Source organism: Trachypithecus francoisi, unplaced genomic scaffold (genome assembly GCF_009764315.1).
Source record: "Trachypithecus francoisi isolate TF-2019V2 unplaced genomic scaffold, Tfra_2.0 Lachesis_group17, whole genome shotgun sequence".
NCBI lineage: Eukaryota > Metazoa > Chordata > Mammalia > Primates > Cercopithecidae > Trachypithecus > Trachypithecus francoisi.
Window position 1 is genome coordinate 53,610,760 of NW_022681462.1, and position 19,728 is coordinate 53,630,487.

General features: G+C 40.1%; 1 protein-coding gene across 9 annotated transcripts in view; it reads left to right on the forward strand.

Annotated features, from left to right (window-relative positions):
• Positions 1–19,728, forward strand: part of ASB3 (ankyrin repeat and SOCS box containing 3) — a 122,332-nt gene that overhangs the window by 23,746 nt on the left and 78,858 nt on the right. For 5 of the 9 annotated variants that reach the window (XM_033175719.1, XM_033175720.1, XM_033175718.1 and 2 more), the window contains exons 2-3: positions 1,988–2,196; positions 14,165–14,323. In XM_033175719.1, the coding sequence (XP_033031610.1) occupies positions 2,001–2,196; positions 14,165–14,323 (355 nt within the window). In that variant the 5' untranslated portion in view covers positions 1,988–2,000. Of the gene's footprint in view, positions 1–1,987; positions 2,213–4,297; positions 4,365–5,850; positions 6,016–14,164; positions 14,324–19,728 lie in introns of those variants that run through there. The other 4 variants (XM_033175721.1, XM_033175723.1, XM_033175722.1 and 1 more) reach the window with 4 other exon arrangements.

A 19,728-nucleotide genomic window follows, 5' to 3' on the forward strand; every position in this document is an offset into this window, starting at 1 on the left:
CTCCGTAAATCACCCTAACCTACCTTTAGTGCGCGTGTGCAGAAAACTACAACACCCACAATGCTTTTTGGTGCTATTTGGCTCTGAAATTGGAACTGGACTTATTTCTAACGGGGGCGAGGAAGGAGAAAAGGGCAGGAGTCGTCGCTCGTGGTGTCGAGATACGGAGGCGGTGTACCAGCACCGCAGGCAGCACCTAGAAACACGTTTTGTTCTGCTTTGGAAATTAGATTTTTGCCTATGTAACAGCAGCCGGAGGAATGTAATCCATATATGATTTTATGTCCTCAAAAGAATGCCTTTGCCTTTCAAATAAAAGCAGGAAGTGAAAGAGTGTGTGTCATTTCAATGGGAATTGTTTATATACTTACATTTTACACAAATTTATTCATCTTTAGTATTATCAGTGGCTTGTTCACAAAAGAGCAGGCAAATGTTCTTAACTTGGGGCCCCTGTCAAGGCTTTGGAAACGAGCTGGGGAACCTGCTGAATTTGTGTACAAAATTTGGGGTGTACACTTTTCTGAGGGGAAACGACAGCTTTCTTGAGTTTCTCCAAGGCGTCAGGGATCCTAAAAGTTTTTGAAGATCTGCTCGTTAGAGCTCTTGCTGCAAAATATTGTTTAGGAAACTCGCTTGGACTATCATGGCTGTGTCTCTGTGTGAAAACAGAAGCCTTAGCAAGCGATTGTTCTTTCTTGAAGATTTTTATACTATGGTCTTGAATGCTAAAACATTCCGATTCAAGGGGTATTATTTCTTTCTTATAAAGAAATAAGCAGGAAGCTGCTTCCAAACAAACAAACAAACAAACGAAAAGCAAGTCTTTTCCTATTTTCTCTAAGTTGTAGTTTCAAATTGCCCGACATGTTTGCTAACCCTTCTTTTCTGAAAAATTTCAAATATACAGAAAACTTAGATAAAAAGAGTGTAATGACCAATACGTTTCATCTAGATCCAATAATTACCATTTTGCACAGTTGCTTTACCTCCTTTTTACTCTATACTTTTAAATGGAAAACATTTGAAGTTGCATGTGTTATGACATTTTACTGCCACATACTCTACATGTGTCTTATAAGAATAAGGACATTCATCCTAGAACAAGTTCCCTAAAAAAAAAGAATAAGGACATTTTCCTAATAATTGTAATGCCATTATCACATCTAAGAAAATTAAGTGGTTATGTAATCAAATATGTATTCCATATCCAAACTGCTTCATAGAGTCACTAACAAGAAATTGTGTCTTCGAGAGAGTCACGTGAGAGCTATACTGGACTCTGACTGGAGGGGAACTTGAAGTGAGCATTGGAGGGAGATGATGATGCAGGCAAGAACTCTGTTAAGAACTTTCTGGGCTAGGTAGGAAAGTGGGGCTCATCTCTTTATGGTGTTCTCTGTTGGTTTCAATATGTTCAGTCAGTAGGACTATTTGGTCAAGTGTAGAGAACCTGAGTGTTTAACCTCTTCTAGAAGGGACCAGCAGGTGCAGGAAGACTAGAATGACACCTATCTTTCACTGCTTTTCTGGACTTTTTGGGTTTAGTTGTTTCCTATAGAGGGCTATATATTGAGACTGAGCATTGCTGGTAGTTGAATGGTCATCTCTGCATAATGTAGTGTACACTGGGGATTAAGTAGAGGTGCTCTCATCAATGGAGCACCTAAGAGTACATTGTGGTGGGGTATGAACAGGAGCAGAAGCCTGCTGCTCAAACATTTCCAGAGGAGGAAAGATAGAACACTTAAAAGTCCCTTCATGTTTTTAGCAGGAACATTCCAAGGAATTCTAATGTGCCAAACAGAGAAACTTCCTGGTTTAGGCACCAGCACAGACTGTGGCATGGTAGTCACTTTCTGTATTGTGGGCCCTTCTTCAGCAGTCATGTGAGAGATACTAGACAGGCCCACTGTGATCTGCTAACCTCTAGGAGTGAAGTGTTGTTTTATTGACTATAGTATTATCCTTCTACCTTGTTTTGTAGACTGGTCAAACAAATGGATTTTACAGAGGCTTATGTGGACACGTGCTCTACGGTTGGACTTGCTGCCAGGGAAGGCAATGTTAAAGCCTTAAGGAAACTGCTCAAAAAGGGCCGAAGTGTCGATGTTGCTGATAACAGGGGATGGATGCCAATTCATGAAGCAGCTTATCACAACTCTGTAGAATGTTTGCAGATGTTAATTAATGCAGGTAAAGTAAATTTAAGGTATGGAGGCTTCGCTTACAAGCTGGATTAATAAAACATAATAAAAATTATAATAGATAACTTATTAACAGCAATATTTGTTTCCTTTTCTATAGTCATAAAATAACTGCCTGAATTTATTTATTAAGGATAGTAAGATTACTTGCCTTGGATTCAATTAGTATGATATTCTAGTTGGACATTTTATGTGCAAGTGCCTCTGTCTGGCCTCTTTTTATTGACCGAGCTAGGTGACGTGGGAGAAGTAGTCTGCTGTTTGAATTTAAGCATTTGGTAGTTACTGGTCATGTTTATTCTTTCTTCCTTTACCAAACAGAAAGAACAGTTGTACTGAAATTGAGGATGTGTTTTGATTGAATTAGTCTTTTTCTTTTTAAACACTTTTTAATACTTTTGGGAATCTTTACAACTACTTAGCATGAGTATTTACAGCACAGAAATAAGCCAGTGCTACAAACCAGTGCTATAAACTGGGTTTTCTTCTTCCTGGACAGCTAGTTGTTAAATGTTAACCAGCACGCTACTGAGTGAAGGGGACTGACTAAAGGCGAGATTCTGACATTTAGTAGAGAGGGGGTAGGAAGAAAACAGATGGTGGATTGAGCATTGCTTTGTAATAGTCATTGTGCCAGATGCTCAAGTTTATCTTCTTTATCTAATATTTATAAAAGTGGTGTTAGAGGCAGTATTCTCCTCATTTTATTGGTGAAAAGACCAAGGCTCAGAGAAGCTGACTTGTAAAAGGTTACATAATAAACTAGGGTATTTGATTTGAACCCATTTCTCTGACTCTGAAGCCCTTTTTTTCTCTCATACCATACTTCTAACATTTAATTGAATGAATTTATAGCATTCAGGTAAACTGAGGTTGACTATAATACTCTGCATTGTAACACTCAGAGAACCATTTACATTCATTGATCATGGAAATTCAGACCCTCTTCCCTGCATACTTACCATCACCAGGTATAGGTGCTTAAAATATAGACTTCTGGGTCCATAGCTCATCAGAACTACTAATTTGTTACCTCCTGGACAGGAAAGGAAATAATCTTTACATTGTTTTTGGTAGTGGTAGGTGATTTTTTTTTTTTTTTTTTTGTCTTAACAGCTAAGAGATGGTAAGGCTAAACTCCCTAAATCGTACTGCAGGAAATTTGTCATGATTGTTTTTAAAATCACGTGTTCAAGTGTCTAGTGTCTATTATAGTTGAGTTTTTGAAGATACTGGAAAAATAGATGTTATTCCTCTAATTTCAAATGCTTAAGATATGTTTTCAGAATCTGTTTGAAGTTAACTATAAAGCTGAGTTCCCAGACTATTTGTAGTAACAAAGACGTGAGTTTGAATATCCTTTTCTAGGCAAAAAGCTCATTTCCAATAAACTCTTACGTCTCTTCTTCATATCGGAATAGCATAGTTTATGTTACAGATTTTTTTCCTTTATCTGCTGAGTAAACTTAGGCATGCTTTTGGCTAAAGGGATTTGAACTGGCTGTTAAATTCATCTCTACAGTTGTCCCTCTGTATCCACAGGGAATTGGTTCCAAAATATCCACGGACACCAAAATTCATGGATGCTCCTCAAGTTCTGCAGTCTGTCCTGAAGATAGAAAAATGTCTTATACGCAGATACAGAAAGTCAGCCGTTTGCATCTGTGGGTTCCACATCCCACAGATGCTATTATCTTCCATCCCAGTTGGTCGAATCTGCAGGTGCAAAACCCATGGATACAGAGGCTGACTGTATTTCCTTTTTTTCTGAGATGGAGTCTTGCCCTTGCCACTCTGTCGCCCAGGTGGGAGTGCAGTGGTGCGATCTCAGCTCACTGCCACCTCCACCTCCCAAGTTCAAGTGGTTCTCCTGCCTCGGCCTCCCAAGTAGCTGGGACTACAGGTGCACACCACCAGTGCCTGGCTAACTGTCTCACTTTGTTGCCCAGGCTGGTCTCAAACTCTTGGCTCAAGTAATCCTCCTGCCTCAGCTTCCCAAAGTGCTGGGATTACAGGTGTGATGCACCACACCTGCTGTCTTTTGTTATATAATTTTCCTACCTCCCTAATGGCTTCCTGATGTTTGATAGGTGTTTCTCTCGGAAGTTAGGAATTCCCTTTCTCTCCGTATATTGTTGCGTGGGCGTGGAGGACTAGGTAAGCATACTTTGAGTCTGTATATATATTTACCCTTTTTCCTCCTCCTAATTCTAGTGTATAATGGCGCCTGTTTTTGCTAGGATATCTCTCCCTAATAAAGAAGTGGGGCTTTCAGGCATAATTAGAAAGGCATGTGAAAAGAGTAAAGTTAGCCAGTCACAACTTAGTGGCTGGCAGAAGTATCTAGTGACTGACTGTCCTAGGACCCCTTGAATAGTGACAGATCTGGAGGACAGTTGTCCGGGACAAGAGAGTAAGACTGAGAAGGCCGCACTAGTGTCCAGGACAGTTAACCTCCTGGCCCTCAATGGTCAAGCGTACCTGGGGCTATGTGAGGGTGATGGCATGGGCTGGTGCTTGCCCTGGGCACCCTCAGTCCTGCTGCTGGATCATCTGGTTAGTGGCTTCTGACTCAGAGGACCTTCGTCCCCTGGGGCAGTGGGCCTTCTAGTGATTCCCTTGACAAAAGGGGCATGGACGAGGGGGCGGCTTATTTCTATTGGGACAATCTTTTAAAGTGTCCTTGTAGACTGCACTAGAAGGAATCCCCATTAGGCATTCAATTTGCCCAGACTTTCCCTGTACCAGAGACTCCACAGTCCACTTGCCTGACGGCCATGACTAAAACGGTAGCCTTTTTCTTATGCCGTTTATCCCGTTCTGACTACTCCTCTAAAAAAACTGAAGTTGCCAAGTTCAATAGGGTTTCTAAGTTTTGCTCCGGGCCTAAGGCGGACTTTTGAAGTTTTCTTCTAATGTCTGCAGTTGATTGAGTGATTAAACTTATCCTTTAAGATTAGTTGGCCTTCAATAGAGTCAGGCGACAGGGAGGTATGTTCCTCAGTGCCTCCCTTAGTCTCTTCAGAAAGGCAGTAGGATTTTCTTCCTTTCCCTGTGTTATAGTGGACATCATTGAACAATTCATAGGCTTCTTCCTACTTTTCCTTAGCCTTCTAGCATGCAAGTTAGCAAACGTCTGCGGCACCAATCTCCATATTCTGATTCTGCGTCCCAGTGAGGGTCTACACTGGGAACTGCCTGCTGGCCTGTGGGGAATTGTTGTCTTTCCTCTGTTGTCATCCTGTTGTTGACCTGACTGAGATACTAGAGATAGCCAAACTCTCGGGCTGCAGTTATGGTGGCACTTCTCTCTTTTGGGGTTAGTGTCTGATCTAGCAGTAACATTATATCTTTCCATGTCAGATCAAAGGATTGCCCTAACCCTTGTAAAACATCAATATAGCCATCAGGGTTATCTGAGAATTTACCTAGTCTGTTTTAATTTTCTTCAAGTCTGACAGGGAAAAAGGTACATATACTCTGACTGGGCTGAATTCTCCAGAATACATCTTAGGGACATTTTTGCCTTGCGGGGAACACTTCCCATCTGAAAAAACATAGAGATGCCAGCACCCCTAGTCATTTTCCAATGAGCATTAGTCCTAAAGCGTCCTCTATGGTCCTAATGCTTATTCCTTTCCAGGGTGCGTAACCACCCGTGGACCTCTGCTTGTCGGATTAGTTACACTCACCGATGTAGCAGTCCTGCACTTGTTTTCCCACCTTTCTTGACCGCAGAGAAAGGGGTCCAGGCTGCTGGATTCTAGCGTTCTTTTACCAGCGTGCCCAACATTGCCTCTGCGATCGGGTGAGTTCTAGAGCTGGGCTGGGTTCCTGAGTATTTCATAACAGCGCAGCTGCCCCATCAAGATGCATTCCCATAAACAACAGTTCTTATGCAAATTATTTTCAGAGAAGGTGTAGGTAACCTTTTGAGTCAGGACTGAGATACAGTTTTTGCCCATTAGGGCCTTTGTCCTTCTTTTCCCTTGCAGGAATATGCCCTAATTATCGATCTTAAACTTTTTGTTGCCCTGGATTAAGTCCTTTTGGATATGTAATATGAGAGATGGCTCCTATTTGTCCTATGTGCCTTTTTCCGTGGGTTACTGGGTTAAGGATTTTTGATAGGAAGGCTACGGGTTGCCAGTGGTCTCAGTGTTTTCAGGCTACGCCCTTGTTTACACTGACAACAAGGTAGTATTGGAGTGTTATAGGGTCACAGGGAAGACCTTCAATGACCAATTATAGGTTTTAAATTTACCTTGACTTTTAAAGGAATAGGGCACAATTTTTTCTTTTCTACTTCTATGTGTCTTTTTCTCTCTCTCCCTCTTTTCTCTCTTTTCTTTCTCTCTCTATCTCTTCTCTCCTTGACTTACTCAGTTCGCTTTCATCCTGATCTATTACGTTGTTGTAGACCCAGTTCCAGTTGTTAAAGTACTGGGTCATCAGTTCTAAGGCCCTGGCCAAGGAGCCAAGGGTTGGAGATTGTATTGCAGAGGGGTAAGCTGGGTAGAAATCGGGGAGGAGAGCATCTTACACAATGGGAGAGTAATCCTCCTAGCCATTTACAAACTTGGGGCCCTGGCAACAGTGGTAGGGAATGGGTCCCACATAACTGCCCATGTCAAGAGCTGTATATCTAAACTGGGAGGGACACCAGGGACAAGACTCCCTGGGTTCATAGCCTAGATGCCTAAGGACACAGCATAGAGTTTCCTTAGATCCCTTTGGAGATACAACTTGCTCTAATACTTAGGAAAGGAAGTGAAAGTCTGAACCATTAGTACCTAGGAGGCAGGGATTGGAGGAAGGAGAATCAGAGATAAAGAGAATTTTGGGCTATACTTTCAAGAAAGTTGTGGTCAGGACCCAGGAGGTATGGGTCAGAAGGAAAGGTAGTAGCGCATGCATGGGCAACTGTTAAGTAGAAACTTCTGGCTGTGGGAGTTCGGGACAACAGCTTTCTTTCTCTAGTCGGCCCTCAGCTTCCCCAGGAAAATTGAAAGTGGAAGCTGGTTCCAGGCAGACAAACGCTCCCAACCCAGAAGGGTTGGGGTTGTTAGAAAGCCCTTTCCCAGATAGCCTCACACCTGAGTCAAGTCTGGCAGCTACGCTAATCATTTTTAACCAGCTGACAGGTGCCCGGTATTTTCTTCCAATTCTAAGGAAGGATAGGACAGAATAGCAAGTGAAAGTGGTCCAATATTACTCACCGCTTTGGAGGTCCCTTTGTGGTCACCAAAATGTTACCGGGGGAGACTTGTTCTTAGAGCTTGCAAGATAGTGGTGGGCTGCTTCCAAGATGGCGGCAAGCCTCTTGTTCTCTAACCTGGGGTTCTTGGCCTCATGGATTCCAAGGAATGGAATCTTGGGCCACGTGGTGAGTGTTATAGCTCTATTCAGCTCGATTAGGACGAACCCCAGGCACTTAGCCCGTGTAGGAACAATGGCGAGCCTCTAGCTCAATTGGGAGTGGCAATGGGCGCCGCCTCACTGGATCAGAAGTGCAGTGGACACCCTGCCAGATTGGAGGGGTGGAAGTCAACGGCAGTAGCAATCAGCGGTGGTGGATGGTGAGCAAAAGCTCAGTTCAAACCGGAACAAATACGGACCAGAGAGTGTGCAGTTGCAAGATTTAATAGAGTGAAAACAGAGCTCCCATACAATGGGAGGGGGCCCAAAGGGGGTTGCCTGCCCTTTTTTTTTTTTTTAAGTCCTTAAAGGATTAGATGATGCCCGCCCACATTGGTGAGGGCGGGTCTTGTTTATTCAGTCCACTGATTCAGATGGTAATGTCTTCCTGAAACGTCTTCACGGATATACCCAGAAATGTTTTAGCAGCCATCTAGGCATCCCTTAACCCAGTCAAGTTGACATGTAAAATTAATCATCACCATGCCAAGTTAAAATATTGATAGATCCTGCTAAATTGTATGCTGTGTTAATCAGGATTCTTTCAATAGTGAGTGAAAGAAACCTAGTTCAAACTAGCTTAAGCAAAGAAAGGGAATATAGTAGCTCAAGTAAATGTAAATCTGAATGATAGGTCTCTTCAGAGATTGCTGGATTCTGCTGTTAGAATGATATCATTAGACAGGCAGGATTTCCCTTTGGAAGTTCTAGACTTACCTTATTTATTTTTTTAATTAAAAAAAATTTTTTTAAAGAGATGGGGTCTTACTCTGTTGTCCAAGCTGGAGTGCAGTGGTGTGATTATGGCTAACTGCAGCCTCCAACTCTTGGGCTCAAGTGATCTTCCCATCTCAGTCTCTGGGATAAATGGGACCACAGACACATGCCATCACATCAGGCTAATTTTTTATTTTTTATATTTTGTACAGATGGGAGGTCTTGCTATGTTGTCCAGGTTGGTCTCGAACTCCTGACCTCAAGTGATACTCCTTCCTTGGCCTCCCAGAGTGCTGGGATTACAGGCAGGAGCCACTGCATTAGGCCTTACCTTATCTGTAAGGAGCTCTTTATGTATATTCTGGATATTAATCCTTTGGTGTTATATGTGTTTCAGGTATTTTCTCTTCACTTTTCTTATGGTGTCTACTTTCTTTGTAATGCCTTGCAACCTCTTCCTCTTCACTGACTTCTTTCATGCATTTTGTGTGCATTATGAAGTCTCTCCTGAGGGTTATCTGAGAAGTTTTCATATAATAAAATTCCTTGTATTGTGGAAATCATTTTATATCTAACTTTATAATTCCTAAATAAAATATAGTAAGATGATATAAATTGTGTAAATGATGTGGTGATATAATCTTGACATTTATTACACTTGTGATTGGCATGTAGTAAATTTGTCATCAAATTCTGGCTCAGCTGTTAAGAAAGATTCTGATCTTAATACTTAACCTATCTCCTCTACTGAAAACCTTGTGGTTTTACTTTCCCTGTTAGAGTTTGCAGAAAACAAAAATAATGGTCTACCACCCATCACTACCACTTTTATAAGAAATAATAGGCAAGTTTATTTATTCATAAGTAAAAAGACACTTTATGTCAGCAAACATAGGGTGTGGTTTCATTGGCAGTGTTTGGGCCAACTCTTGTCATTGCTACACAGGCGTCAGTGGCTGGCATTGGTTCAGCTGCGGTGGCTCTAATTCTCCAAGTAGTCCCAGGAAAGAGCTCACAAGTTGTGAAAGACCTGAAGTGCTCATTGTGTTTGTCCATTAAGAATGTGTTTAATATGGCCGGGCGCGGTGGCTCAAGCCTGTAATCCCAGCACTTTGGGAGGCCGAGACGGGCGGATCACGAGGTCAGGAGATCGAGACCATCCTGGCTAACACGGTGAAACCCCGTCTCTACTAAAAAATACAAAAAACTAGCCGGGTGAGGTGGCGAGCGCCTGTAGTCCCAGCTACTCAGGAGGCTGAGGCAGGAGAATGGCATAAACCCGGGAGGCGGAGCTTGCAGTGAGCTGAGATCTGGCCACTGCACTCCAGCCTGGGCCACAGAGCGAGACTCCGTCTCAAAAAAAAAAAAGAATGTGTTTAATACCCATACCATTTAAAGTTGCAGTAAGTAGATGAGAAGGAGAAATCACCTTGCCTTCCTTTTAGGGTAAAGAGAGATTAAAGCATTAAAAACAGTGAGTAGGATGAGCCATTTCTTTTTCAGGAAACCCCCCCGTAGAGAAGGGAAGAGAGTGAGAAGGTGGTGATTGATGGTCCAGTACAAGGTAGATAAGATCCCTTTGCTAAAGCTCATGTATCAGTTTAAGGAAAGCAGTTTATCTTTGGAACTTTCAAAACTAATTTATAGTGGGTGCTGAAAACTTTCTTAAAATGGTACTTTGGAGACTTTACTACATTCGTAACAACTTTGACAGTACTTAAATTGCATATCTGTCTGCATTTGTATTTTACAAAAATTCAGACTATATACCTAATTGTATTGAACCCCATTGAGAGTTGGTCCAGCTAATTTATCCTTGTTTCACTGTTACAGAACCTGAGCCTCAGAGAGATTTAAGTAATTGGCCCAAAGTGTAACCCATATTATTTCTGGCAGAGTCAAAATTGCAGCCTAAATCCAACTTCAAATGTTACCTTCCTGGTCCAGTGATTTTAAAGTTAGTATCTTTTTTTTCTATAGGTAAAGTATTTCAGGATCTCAAATTAGTAGTAAATTGACTTCAGTATTTCTCACCTGTGTGAGAAGTGCCTTTTGTTTTCTTTACTTCATAGATAATCACACAGGAGATTTTATTTCCTTTTCCTAAGATGAGTGTGTATGCAAGTCACTAAAGGTGGCTTGCATTCAAGAAGTGAGAATTAAACTCTACTTCCTTGATGGAGGAGTCTTTACATAAATTATTTGGAATTCTTCTATATTGGAGATTTATCTCTTCTCTCCCATTAATTTATATATTTAGTCATTTATATCTGCATGGACTCATTATTACTTATTTTATACCTGTACTTTAGGTTACAATCCAATACAAAGTAATTTATTTTGTTGCTCATATTGTTTTGGTCATAGGATGCCCTTTCAGAGTGGCTCCTGTGTCTCTTTTGCATGCCCCCATTGTTTGTTTTTTGAGCACTTTTTATTTTTTGGACCTGTGGTATGCTCCAGACTCTTTGTATGTTTCCCACCTCAGCCCTGGGATCAGCCATTTTCATAAGAGCGCTGGTTTCTTTTATGGGAGAATGATATTGGAAACCAAGATCTGAGGCCAGGCACGGTGGCTCACATCTGTAATCACAGCACTTTGGGAGGCCGAGTCGGGCGGATCACCTGAGGCCAGGAGTTTGAGACCAGCCTGGCCAACATGGCAAAAACACGTCTCTACGAAAAAAATACAAAAAATTACCTGGCTGTGGTGGCGCGCCTGTAATTCCAGCTACTCGGAAGGCTGAAGCAGCAGAATCGCTTGAATCCGGGAGGTGGAGGTTGCAGTGAGCCAAGATCGCACCACCGCACTCCATCCTGGGCAATAAGAGTGAAACTCCATCTCAAAAAAAAAAGGCGGGGGAGGGGAGGGGAGCAAGATCTGAGGATTGGGTGTGCTTGTTGCTACTGAACTGTCATCGATTTTAAGCTAAACATGAATTCATACTGATGTCTGGACTCTAATCCAGAACCACATGGACTGTCATTGATTTTAAGCTAAACATGAATTCATACTGATGTCTGGACTCTAATCCAGAACCACATGGTTCATTCTAGCCTTCCCTTTTTCCTTAATTGTAACGTTCCTCTACAACAGTAAGAAACCTGGCTCGCAGATCTGCCATCTGTTTATTTATTTGTTTGTTCTTCGTATTCACGTAGAGTGGTTTCAGAATTGTTAATCTCTACTCCTAGAAACAACTTTACCAGCTAGACTATAGTGTTTATTGCAGTTCTTTTTGTCTTTAGTCTTACAGTTTTCAGTCATAGCATCATTTATCAAAGTTATATAGACTAGCATCTTTTTTCTCTATCTCTCAGTGTGGTTATGACATATATTTGTATTCCAATTAGATTCTTTTGTCACAGTCTGCATTCTATTCTAGGATCCCCCTTCCTTTTACCTCCTGGTTGATTTTTTTTTTTTTTTTATGTTGCATACATTAAAGTTCACTCTTTCTGCTGTAAGGCATAATATTTAAATGGCCAGGATTAAACTTTATCTCTTTTTTTCCTTTGTAAGTGGAAGAGAACATCTTCTCTTCTTTACAAGAGAAAATTCCTTGGCCTCTGTAATATAACACTGGTCTACGTCTCCTACCTTTGAGCGATCATCTTTCTTAGTCTCTTATTGCATCTGTTGATTCCTTTCCCTGATGGATACCTTCCTTTCTGCATTTGTACCAGGAGCGCATTACTTTACTTCTTCTAACTTTAAGACATGGTTTAATATATAGTAAGTCTAGGCATGTTTCAATGCTTGTCTTGTTCATTTTTCTAAATTCTTTGTTACTCTTACCTGCCCTACTGATAGAGGAGACAGCCAAATGCTGCCCAGGTCATTGTGCACAGGGAACTTGCCTGAACATGCCCATGGGGGTGAAAAATTCCGTCCCTTAATATGTGCACAGAAGGGAAATAAATCAGTGTGGAGTGGCTCAGAATAAGGGGCTGCCTGTGCACTGGAAAAATGGAGTGAAGCCACTAGGAATTCTTGCCTTATGTGAGGGGAGGAGCCTGGTCTCTTCAGCTCATGTGTGGTGGTCTGGTATTCAATCTGTGGAATGGGAACCTGTTGGCAGGTCCCCCTTTGTTAGCTGAGAGCTTTCTTTTAATAAATTCCACTCTCCTCATCTTTCAGTGTGTCCACATGCCTGATTTTTCCTGGTGGTGACATAAGAACCTGGGTTTTAGATGAACTAAGGAGCAAAAAATCCTGCATCACTACCTTAGCCTTATCAACTTGAGTTACTTTATCAGGTATAAAACAAGCAAACAGCTCTACTGGCATTTTTATTAGAATTGTATTAACTTTATTAATTATTTTGGGAAGACTCAGCATCTTTATAATATTGAAATTTCCCAGTTAGGAGCCAATCTACCAATGTCAATTATCTATATATATCTTTGTGTTCCTAGGTGTTCATGTCGTCTGTATTCACAAAACTGTCAGGTTAATACATGAAATAAGGGTCGTGTCTGACTAATCTCTGGCTAATCTCAATAGACTACTTTGAGTAAGAGTCAACTTCTGACTAATGTCTGAAACCCTGTTTCTGTGATATGCCCTTTTAATAATGACTGCCTTATCTTGCCATTTAGTTGTGCATCTGTAAAGTTTGAGACTATTTTCTTTGAATATATGTTCTTAGAAGCTGTTACTGTGATATTATGGCTTAATCTACTTGTTTCATCAGTGAGTTACAATTACAAGAATTACTTAAAATAGATGACCAGTTAGGAGCATTCATTTCAATTCTGACACTTCAAGAAAATGTTTTTAAAAGTTTTTTTTTTTTTTATTTTCTGTTTAGTTTATTCCAACTATCAGAAATGTCTTCACCGTTCACTTTAGAGACCATCCTTCTATAATGGACAGTTGGAGTGTTACCAGAACCTTGGCTTTTTCATAACAAGTATATTTCAGAAACTTTAACTCATAAATTCCTTATTATATGTCACTGTTTGGTTGTGTTGGAGTGCATTTTATTCTTTTAGAACTGCAGTTTTCTTTTTTTTTTTTTTTTTTGAGGCGGAGTCTCGCTCTGCAGCCCAGGCTGGAGTGCAGTGGCCGGATCTCAGCTCATTGCAAGCTCCGCCTCCCGGGTTCACACCATTCTCCTGCCTCAGCCTCCGGAGTAGCTGGGACTACAAACGCCCGCCACGTCGCCCGGCTAGTTTTTTGTATTTTCAGTAGAGACGGGGTTTCACCGTGTTAGCCAGGATGGTCTCGATCTCCTGACCTCATGATCCGCCCGTCTCGGCCTCCCAAAGTGCTGGGATTACAAGCTTGAGCCACCACGCCCGGCCAGAACTGCAGTTTTCATTAACTATTAGACCATAGTCTTAAATTAGGAAAGGAGTATTTAAAACTGCCTGATGGTATTAGTTGAGTACAAGGAAGTAATGCTAGAGATCAGACCATTTCCTTTATGGAAATTTAAAAATAAAAAAATAAAATTGATTAATATTTCGATAAATTTTGTTTAAGCGAATCTTTAGTGCTGCATCCTCCCCAGATTATTGCTTTTGTGTTACCTTTCAATTTCTGCCACTCCTTTTCCCTTACTCACCAAAAATTAGAGAAGAGAAAATGAGAGTGAGTGGGCAGGATTTGTGTATTAAGAATACCAAAGAGCTGTCCACATTGGGATCTCTGTAGAACTTTTTCTTGATTTGCTAGAGTTTTAAATGGTGAAACCTGTCATTTATAAATTACTGACATTTTAATAGTTCATTAAATTACTCTTGGAATCTTTGCTTTTTAAAACCAGGAAATAGAAGTAATGTCTTCTAGTTGATGGGCTTTGATTCTTCCGTAGATTCATCTGAAAACTACATTAAGATGAAGACCTTTGAAGGTTTCTGTGCTTTACATCTCGCTGCAAGTCAAGGACATTGGAAAATCGTACAGATTCTTTTAGAAGCTGGGGCAGATCCTAATGCAACTACTTTAGAAGAAACGACACCATTGTTTTTAGGTAAGTGTGCTATTTGTGGTACCATTGCAGTTTTTCATCATTTTTTTGTTAAACTAAGCTCAACTTTTCCTTCAGCTGTTGTAATTATAGTATGTTCTTTTTGGCAACTATTATACCACTACTTCTTTGATTTTGAAAATGAAAAGATATTTTTAAAGGTTTTGCTCTTGTTTTCTATTCTTGGATGGTAGCTTCTGGGACTTTGTTTATTTAAAGGTGCAAAATCTGTTTTGAATTGTAGGCACCATCGTTGTTCTCAGTGTAGTTCTGAAGACCAGGCATCACTGAAATAGTAGCAGTAGTTGCAAGGTTACCTGTGAATGTTTTATGTTTGCTTTTGCCTTTTCTTAGCATTAAAAAATTAAGAAGCTTTTATGGAAGAAATCACCAGCTAATACTTTAATGCCAGTTAATGTGTTGCCTGTATGGATCACGGTTCACACCTCTTCCATTAAAGACTGTTTTTTAATTCCTTAAGGATGACAGCCAAATTCTAAATGGCTTTCTTCCAATAACTATCTTTTTTCTCCTTTTCCTCCTTTCTTCTATTTGATTCTATTTGTCTTCAGGGACATTGTGTCCCATGAAGTTTAGTGGAACATGAGAAAATTGAGTCAATGAAGTGTTTGGAATAGAATCAGTGCATCTGGACTGTGGTTTTGGTCCTGCCACATGTAATTTGTATATTTATTTATTTACTGCATGTTTCAGTGTCCTCACTTACGGAATGTGAGTAATAGTACCTATCTGGTCTGGCTGAGAATAAAATGAGTTGTCTATGAAAGTACTTTTTTTCCTTGTGGACTTAAAAATATTATTTAAATTTATGTACTTTAGTAAAATTCATTCTTTTTGATATAATAGTTCTGTGAGTTTTGATGTATTCATAAAATTCTGTAATGACAACAATCGAAATATAGAACCATTCCATCACTCCTCAAAATTCCATCATGCTGCCAATTTTTAATCAATATTTGCCTCCTTCCCCCGGCTCCACCCCTGACAGCAACTGATCTGTTCCTATCCCTGTAGTTTGCATTTTGCTGAATGTCATAGACATATAACATATATATATATATATATATACATACACACACCATATAGCCTTTGAGACTGGCTTCCTTTAGCTAGCATGATACTTTTGAGATTCATCCATATTGTTGCATGTATCAATAATCCATTCCTTTTTGTTGCTGAATCTTTTCTATTAAATAGATGTAATACAGTTTATCCATTTATCAGTTAGATATTAGAGTTTTCAGTGTTCAGTGGTTATGACTAAATCTAAAAACATTTGCAGACACTTTTTGTATCAATGTAAGTTTTTATTTCTCTTGGGTTAATACTTAGGATTGGTATGACATATGGTAAATAAATGTTTAACTTTGGAAAACAAGTTGGAAGTTTTTTTCTACTGGTTTGCATTTCCTTCAGTAATGTTTGAGACTTTTAGTTGCCCTATATCCTTGTCAACATTTGCTATTGGCAGCTTTTTCTTTTTCTCCCTTATATTTTAGTAATTCTAGTGGGGTTTAGTAGTTGTTGCAGGAAGTCAGGGACCCTGAATGGAGGGACTGGCTGAAACTGCAGCAGAAGAACATAAATTGTGAAGATTTCATGGGCGTTTATTTGTTCCCCAAATTAATACTTTTATAATTTCTTACACCTGTCTTTACTGTAATCTCTGAACATAAATTGTGAAGATTTCATGGACACTTATCACTTCCCCAATAAAAATCCTTGTGATTTCCTGTGCCTCTTAATCCTGTCATCTTCTTTGTAAACTGAGGAGGATGAATGTCGCCTCAGGACCCTGTGATTGTATCAACTGTATGAATTGTTTGTAGAGTATGTGTGTTTGAACAATATGAAATCTGGGCATCTTAAAAAAAGAACAGGATAACAGCGATGTTCAGGGAACGAGAGAGGTAACTTTGAACTGGCCGGAACAGAGCTATATTCCTCCTCTTTCATAAGCAAATAGGAGAAATATTGCTGAATTCTTTTTCTCAGCAAGGAACATCCCTGAGAAAGAGAATGCGCCCTTAAGGTAGGCTTGTAGATGGCTCCTTTTAAGGCATCCCGTCTTTTATGGTCGAAGCCGATGGAATGAAATAAGCCCCGGTCTCCTATAGTGCTCCCAGGCTGACTAGAATGGGAAATTCCCACCTAATAAATTGTGATCAGACAGGTTACCTGCTCTTAAACACTGTTTCCTGATAAGATGTTATCAATGACAATGCGTGCCGGAAATTTCATTAGCAATTTTAATTTCTCCTCATCCGGTGGTTCTGTGATCTCGCCCTGCCTCCATTTCTTGTGATATTGTATTACCTTGTGAAGTATGTGATCTCTGTGACCCACACCCTATTCGTGCACTCCCTCCCCTTTTGAAAATCGCTAATAAAAACTTGCTGATTTTATGGCCGGGAGAACATCACGAATCTTGCCGACATGTGATGTCTTCCCCGGACACCCAGCTTTAAATTTCTCTCTCTTGTGCTCTTTCCCTTTATTTCTCAACCCAGCCAAGACACTTGAAAAATAGAAAAGAACCCACGTTAAACATCGGGAGCAGGTTCTCCCGATATCTAGTATCTCACTGTGGTTTTAATTTGCATTTTCCTAATTGCTGATGATGTTGAGCATCTATTCATATGATTATTGTCCATCTTTCCTTTTTTCCTCATTAGTTTTGTATTTAGACATTTTGTTTTGAAATAATTTCAGACTTACGGAAAGTTATGGATATTCTGTACAACTACAGGGGAAGCATTTATTGAGGCTCAGCTATATACAGTCTGTATTCTAGTTGCTTTCCTCAAGAAATCTTCTATGTAGAGGACTAAAAAAAGTGATTTTACAAGTTTGGGATTTTAAAAGGGAGAATAATTAGTCACCCTTGAATGACAGAAGACTTCACGTGCAGAGTGCTGTATTAACAGTAACAATAATATTTATTGAGCAGAGTGTATACTAAGCCTTGTGTGGGTGTTTTACATGAAGTAGATAATTGGATATTCAGTATGATTCTGAGACATGTAATATTATTATTCCCACTTTTACAGGTGAGGAAACTTTAGAAAGACTGGATTTAGGAAGAGAAGAGCTATCCTGGAATCTTGATCTTGCTGTTGTCTGTGTTTTGGCTAGAAAACTGATTAGTGAACTATTAAAAACATGTTTATTGACAAAAGGTTTCCTAATCACGTACATTTGCGAAACACTATGTGCTGTATCTCCCAGCGTAGAAAAACATGAAGACATTACACATGTCACTTATTGTGCCCACCCAGTCTGAGGTATCTACTGATCTTTATGCATTCTCTTAGTGTCTTCGTCACTGACTCTGGTTAATTATTGTTTATTTACTTCCCCCTTCACTAGAAAGAATGTTCCATGAAGGCAGGGATTTTATTCATGTTGTTCACTGTTTTAACTCCCAAATTCAGTTTAGTGCCTGGTATATGGTAGGCGTTCAGTAAATTATTTGTTAAATAAAAGAATGAAGGTTTCTGAGAAGACCTCTCATTAAACATTTGTTTAACCTAGAGCTTTGAAACGTATTTGACCATACTATTCTTTTGCTCTTGTTATCCAGGCTGGAGTGCAATGGTGTAATCTTGGCTCACGCAACCTCCGCCTCCCGGGTTCAAGTGATTCTCCTGCCTCAGCCTCCCAAGTAGCTGGGATTACAGGCCCCTGCCACCACGCCCGGCTAATTGTATTTTTAGTAGAGATGGGGTTTCACCATGTTGGCAAGGCTAATCTTGAACTCCTGATCTCAGGCGATCTGCCTGCCTCAGCCTCCCGAAGTGCTGGGATTACAGGCGTGAGCCACTGGCCCTGCTGTATTCTTTTTCTTTATGGAGCATTTAGGAATACCTCAAGGAACATTGATATTCCATGGGACTATTTGAGAAATGCTATTCTGGCCACATAGTTTACAGTTTCAAATTATTATTATTAGAGTCCCATTTATGAAATTCAGTATTGTATCGACTTTTATTAGTATTTGGAGAAGATAAGAGATGCAGAGTTTTTAGGGGTTTATATTTCAACATATAGTTAACTTGAACTTTTTATGTTAATGAAGCAAGAGATAGGAGATAATTCAAACCAGTAACTTTAAATTGCTTATTTTTAGTAGTAGGATTTATTTTGTTTCTTTGGCAGTGAATTTACCATTTTGTAAATGGTAAATTTGTATTGACTAATAAATAAATATTTTGTATTGACTAATACAAAATACTGTGCCCGGCCAATATAGTATTAAAAAAAGGAAAATAGAGCCTTAGTGTTTGTGAAAACGTAATGTGAAAGGGTCGGGTGTGGTGGCTCATGCCTGTAATCTCAGCAGTTTGTGAGGCTGAGGTGGGTGAATCATCTCAGGTCAAGAGTTCAAGACCAGCCTGGCTAACATGGTGAAATTCTGTTTCTACTAAAAGTACAAGAAATTAGCCAGGTGTGGTGGCACATACCTGTAATCTCAGCTACTCAGGAGGCTGAGGCAGGAGAATCGCTTGAATCCAGGAGGCGGATGTTGCAGTGAGCCAAGATCGCACCATTGCACTCCAGCTTGGGCAACAAGAGTGAAACTCTGTCTCAAAAAATAAATAAATAAATAAATATAGTGTGGAAGAATGGACATGTCTACATCTGTGTTGTGTTTGGAAAAAAAAGGAATGGACATACGACTCTTTGATTAGATAATATGGGCTTCAGTGTCTTCTCTGCCTCATGAATGATAGGACAAATTTTAGCACTCTGCCTTGGTCACCTTTACATTTTTTTTTTTTTTGACTTGGGGTCTTGCTCTTTTGCCCAGGCTGGAGTGCAGTGGCAAAATCATAGCTCACTACAGCCTCAAACTATTGGGCTCAAGCTATCCTCCTGCCTCAGCCTCCTGAGTAGCTGGGACGACAAGCATGTGCCACCACACCGAGCTAATTTTTTTTTTGATGTTTAATTTTTGTAGAGGTGGGGTCTTGCTGTGTTTCCCAGGCTGGTCTTCAAGCGATCCTCCTCCCTTAGCTTCCCAAGTGCTAGGATTACAGGCCTGAGCCACTGCACTTGGACAATCTGTCTGTCTTTTAAATAACCGTATAGTGATTCATGCTTCAGTCTATAATGGAAAAGTTTTTAAATTAAAACAAAATCCAAAATACTTCAAGGTTTGTGTCAAACTAGGGATAATTTCTAGATGAGGAAGAGTAGCTGGACCAATTGGACTTAAAGTGAGAAAGAAAGGTTAACCTGTCTAGAATAGCTTTCTTTCCCATCTGTAGAATTATCTTCCAAAATTGAACGTTTGGAAGATATTGTTTGAGGTATTTTGTTTCTCTCCCTCAAGGGAAGGAATACTCTATTACATGTTGTAGGACCTGTCCTGATGGCCCAGTTAC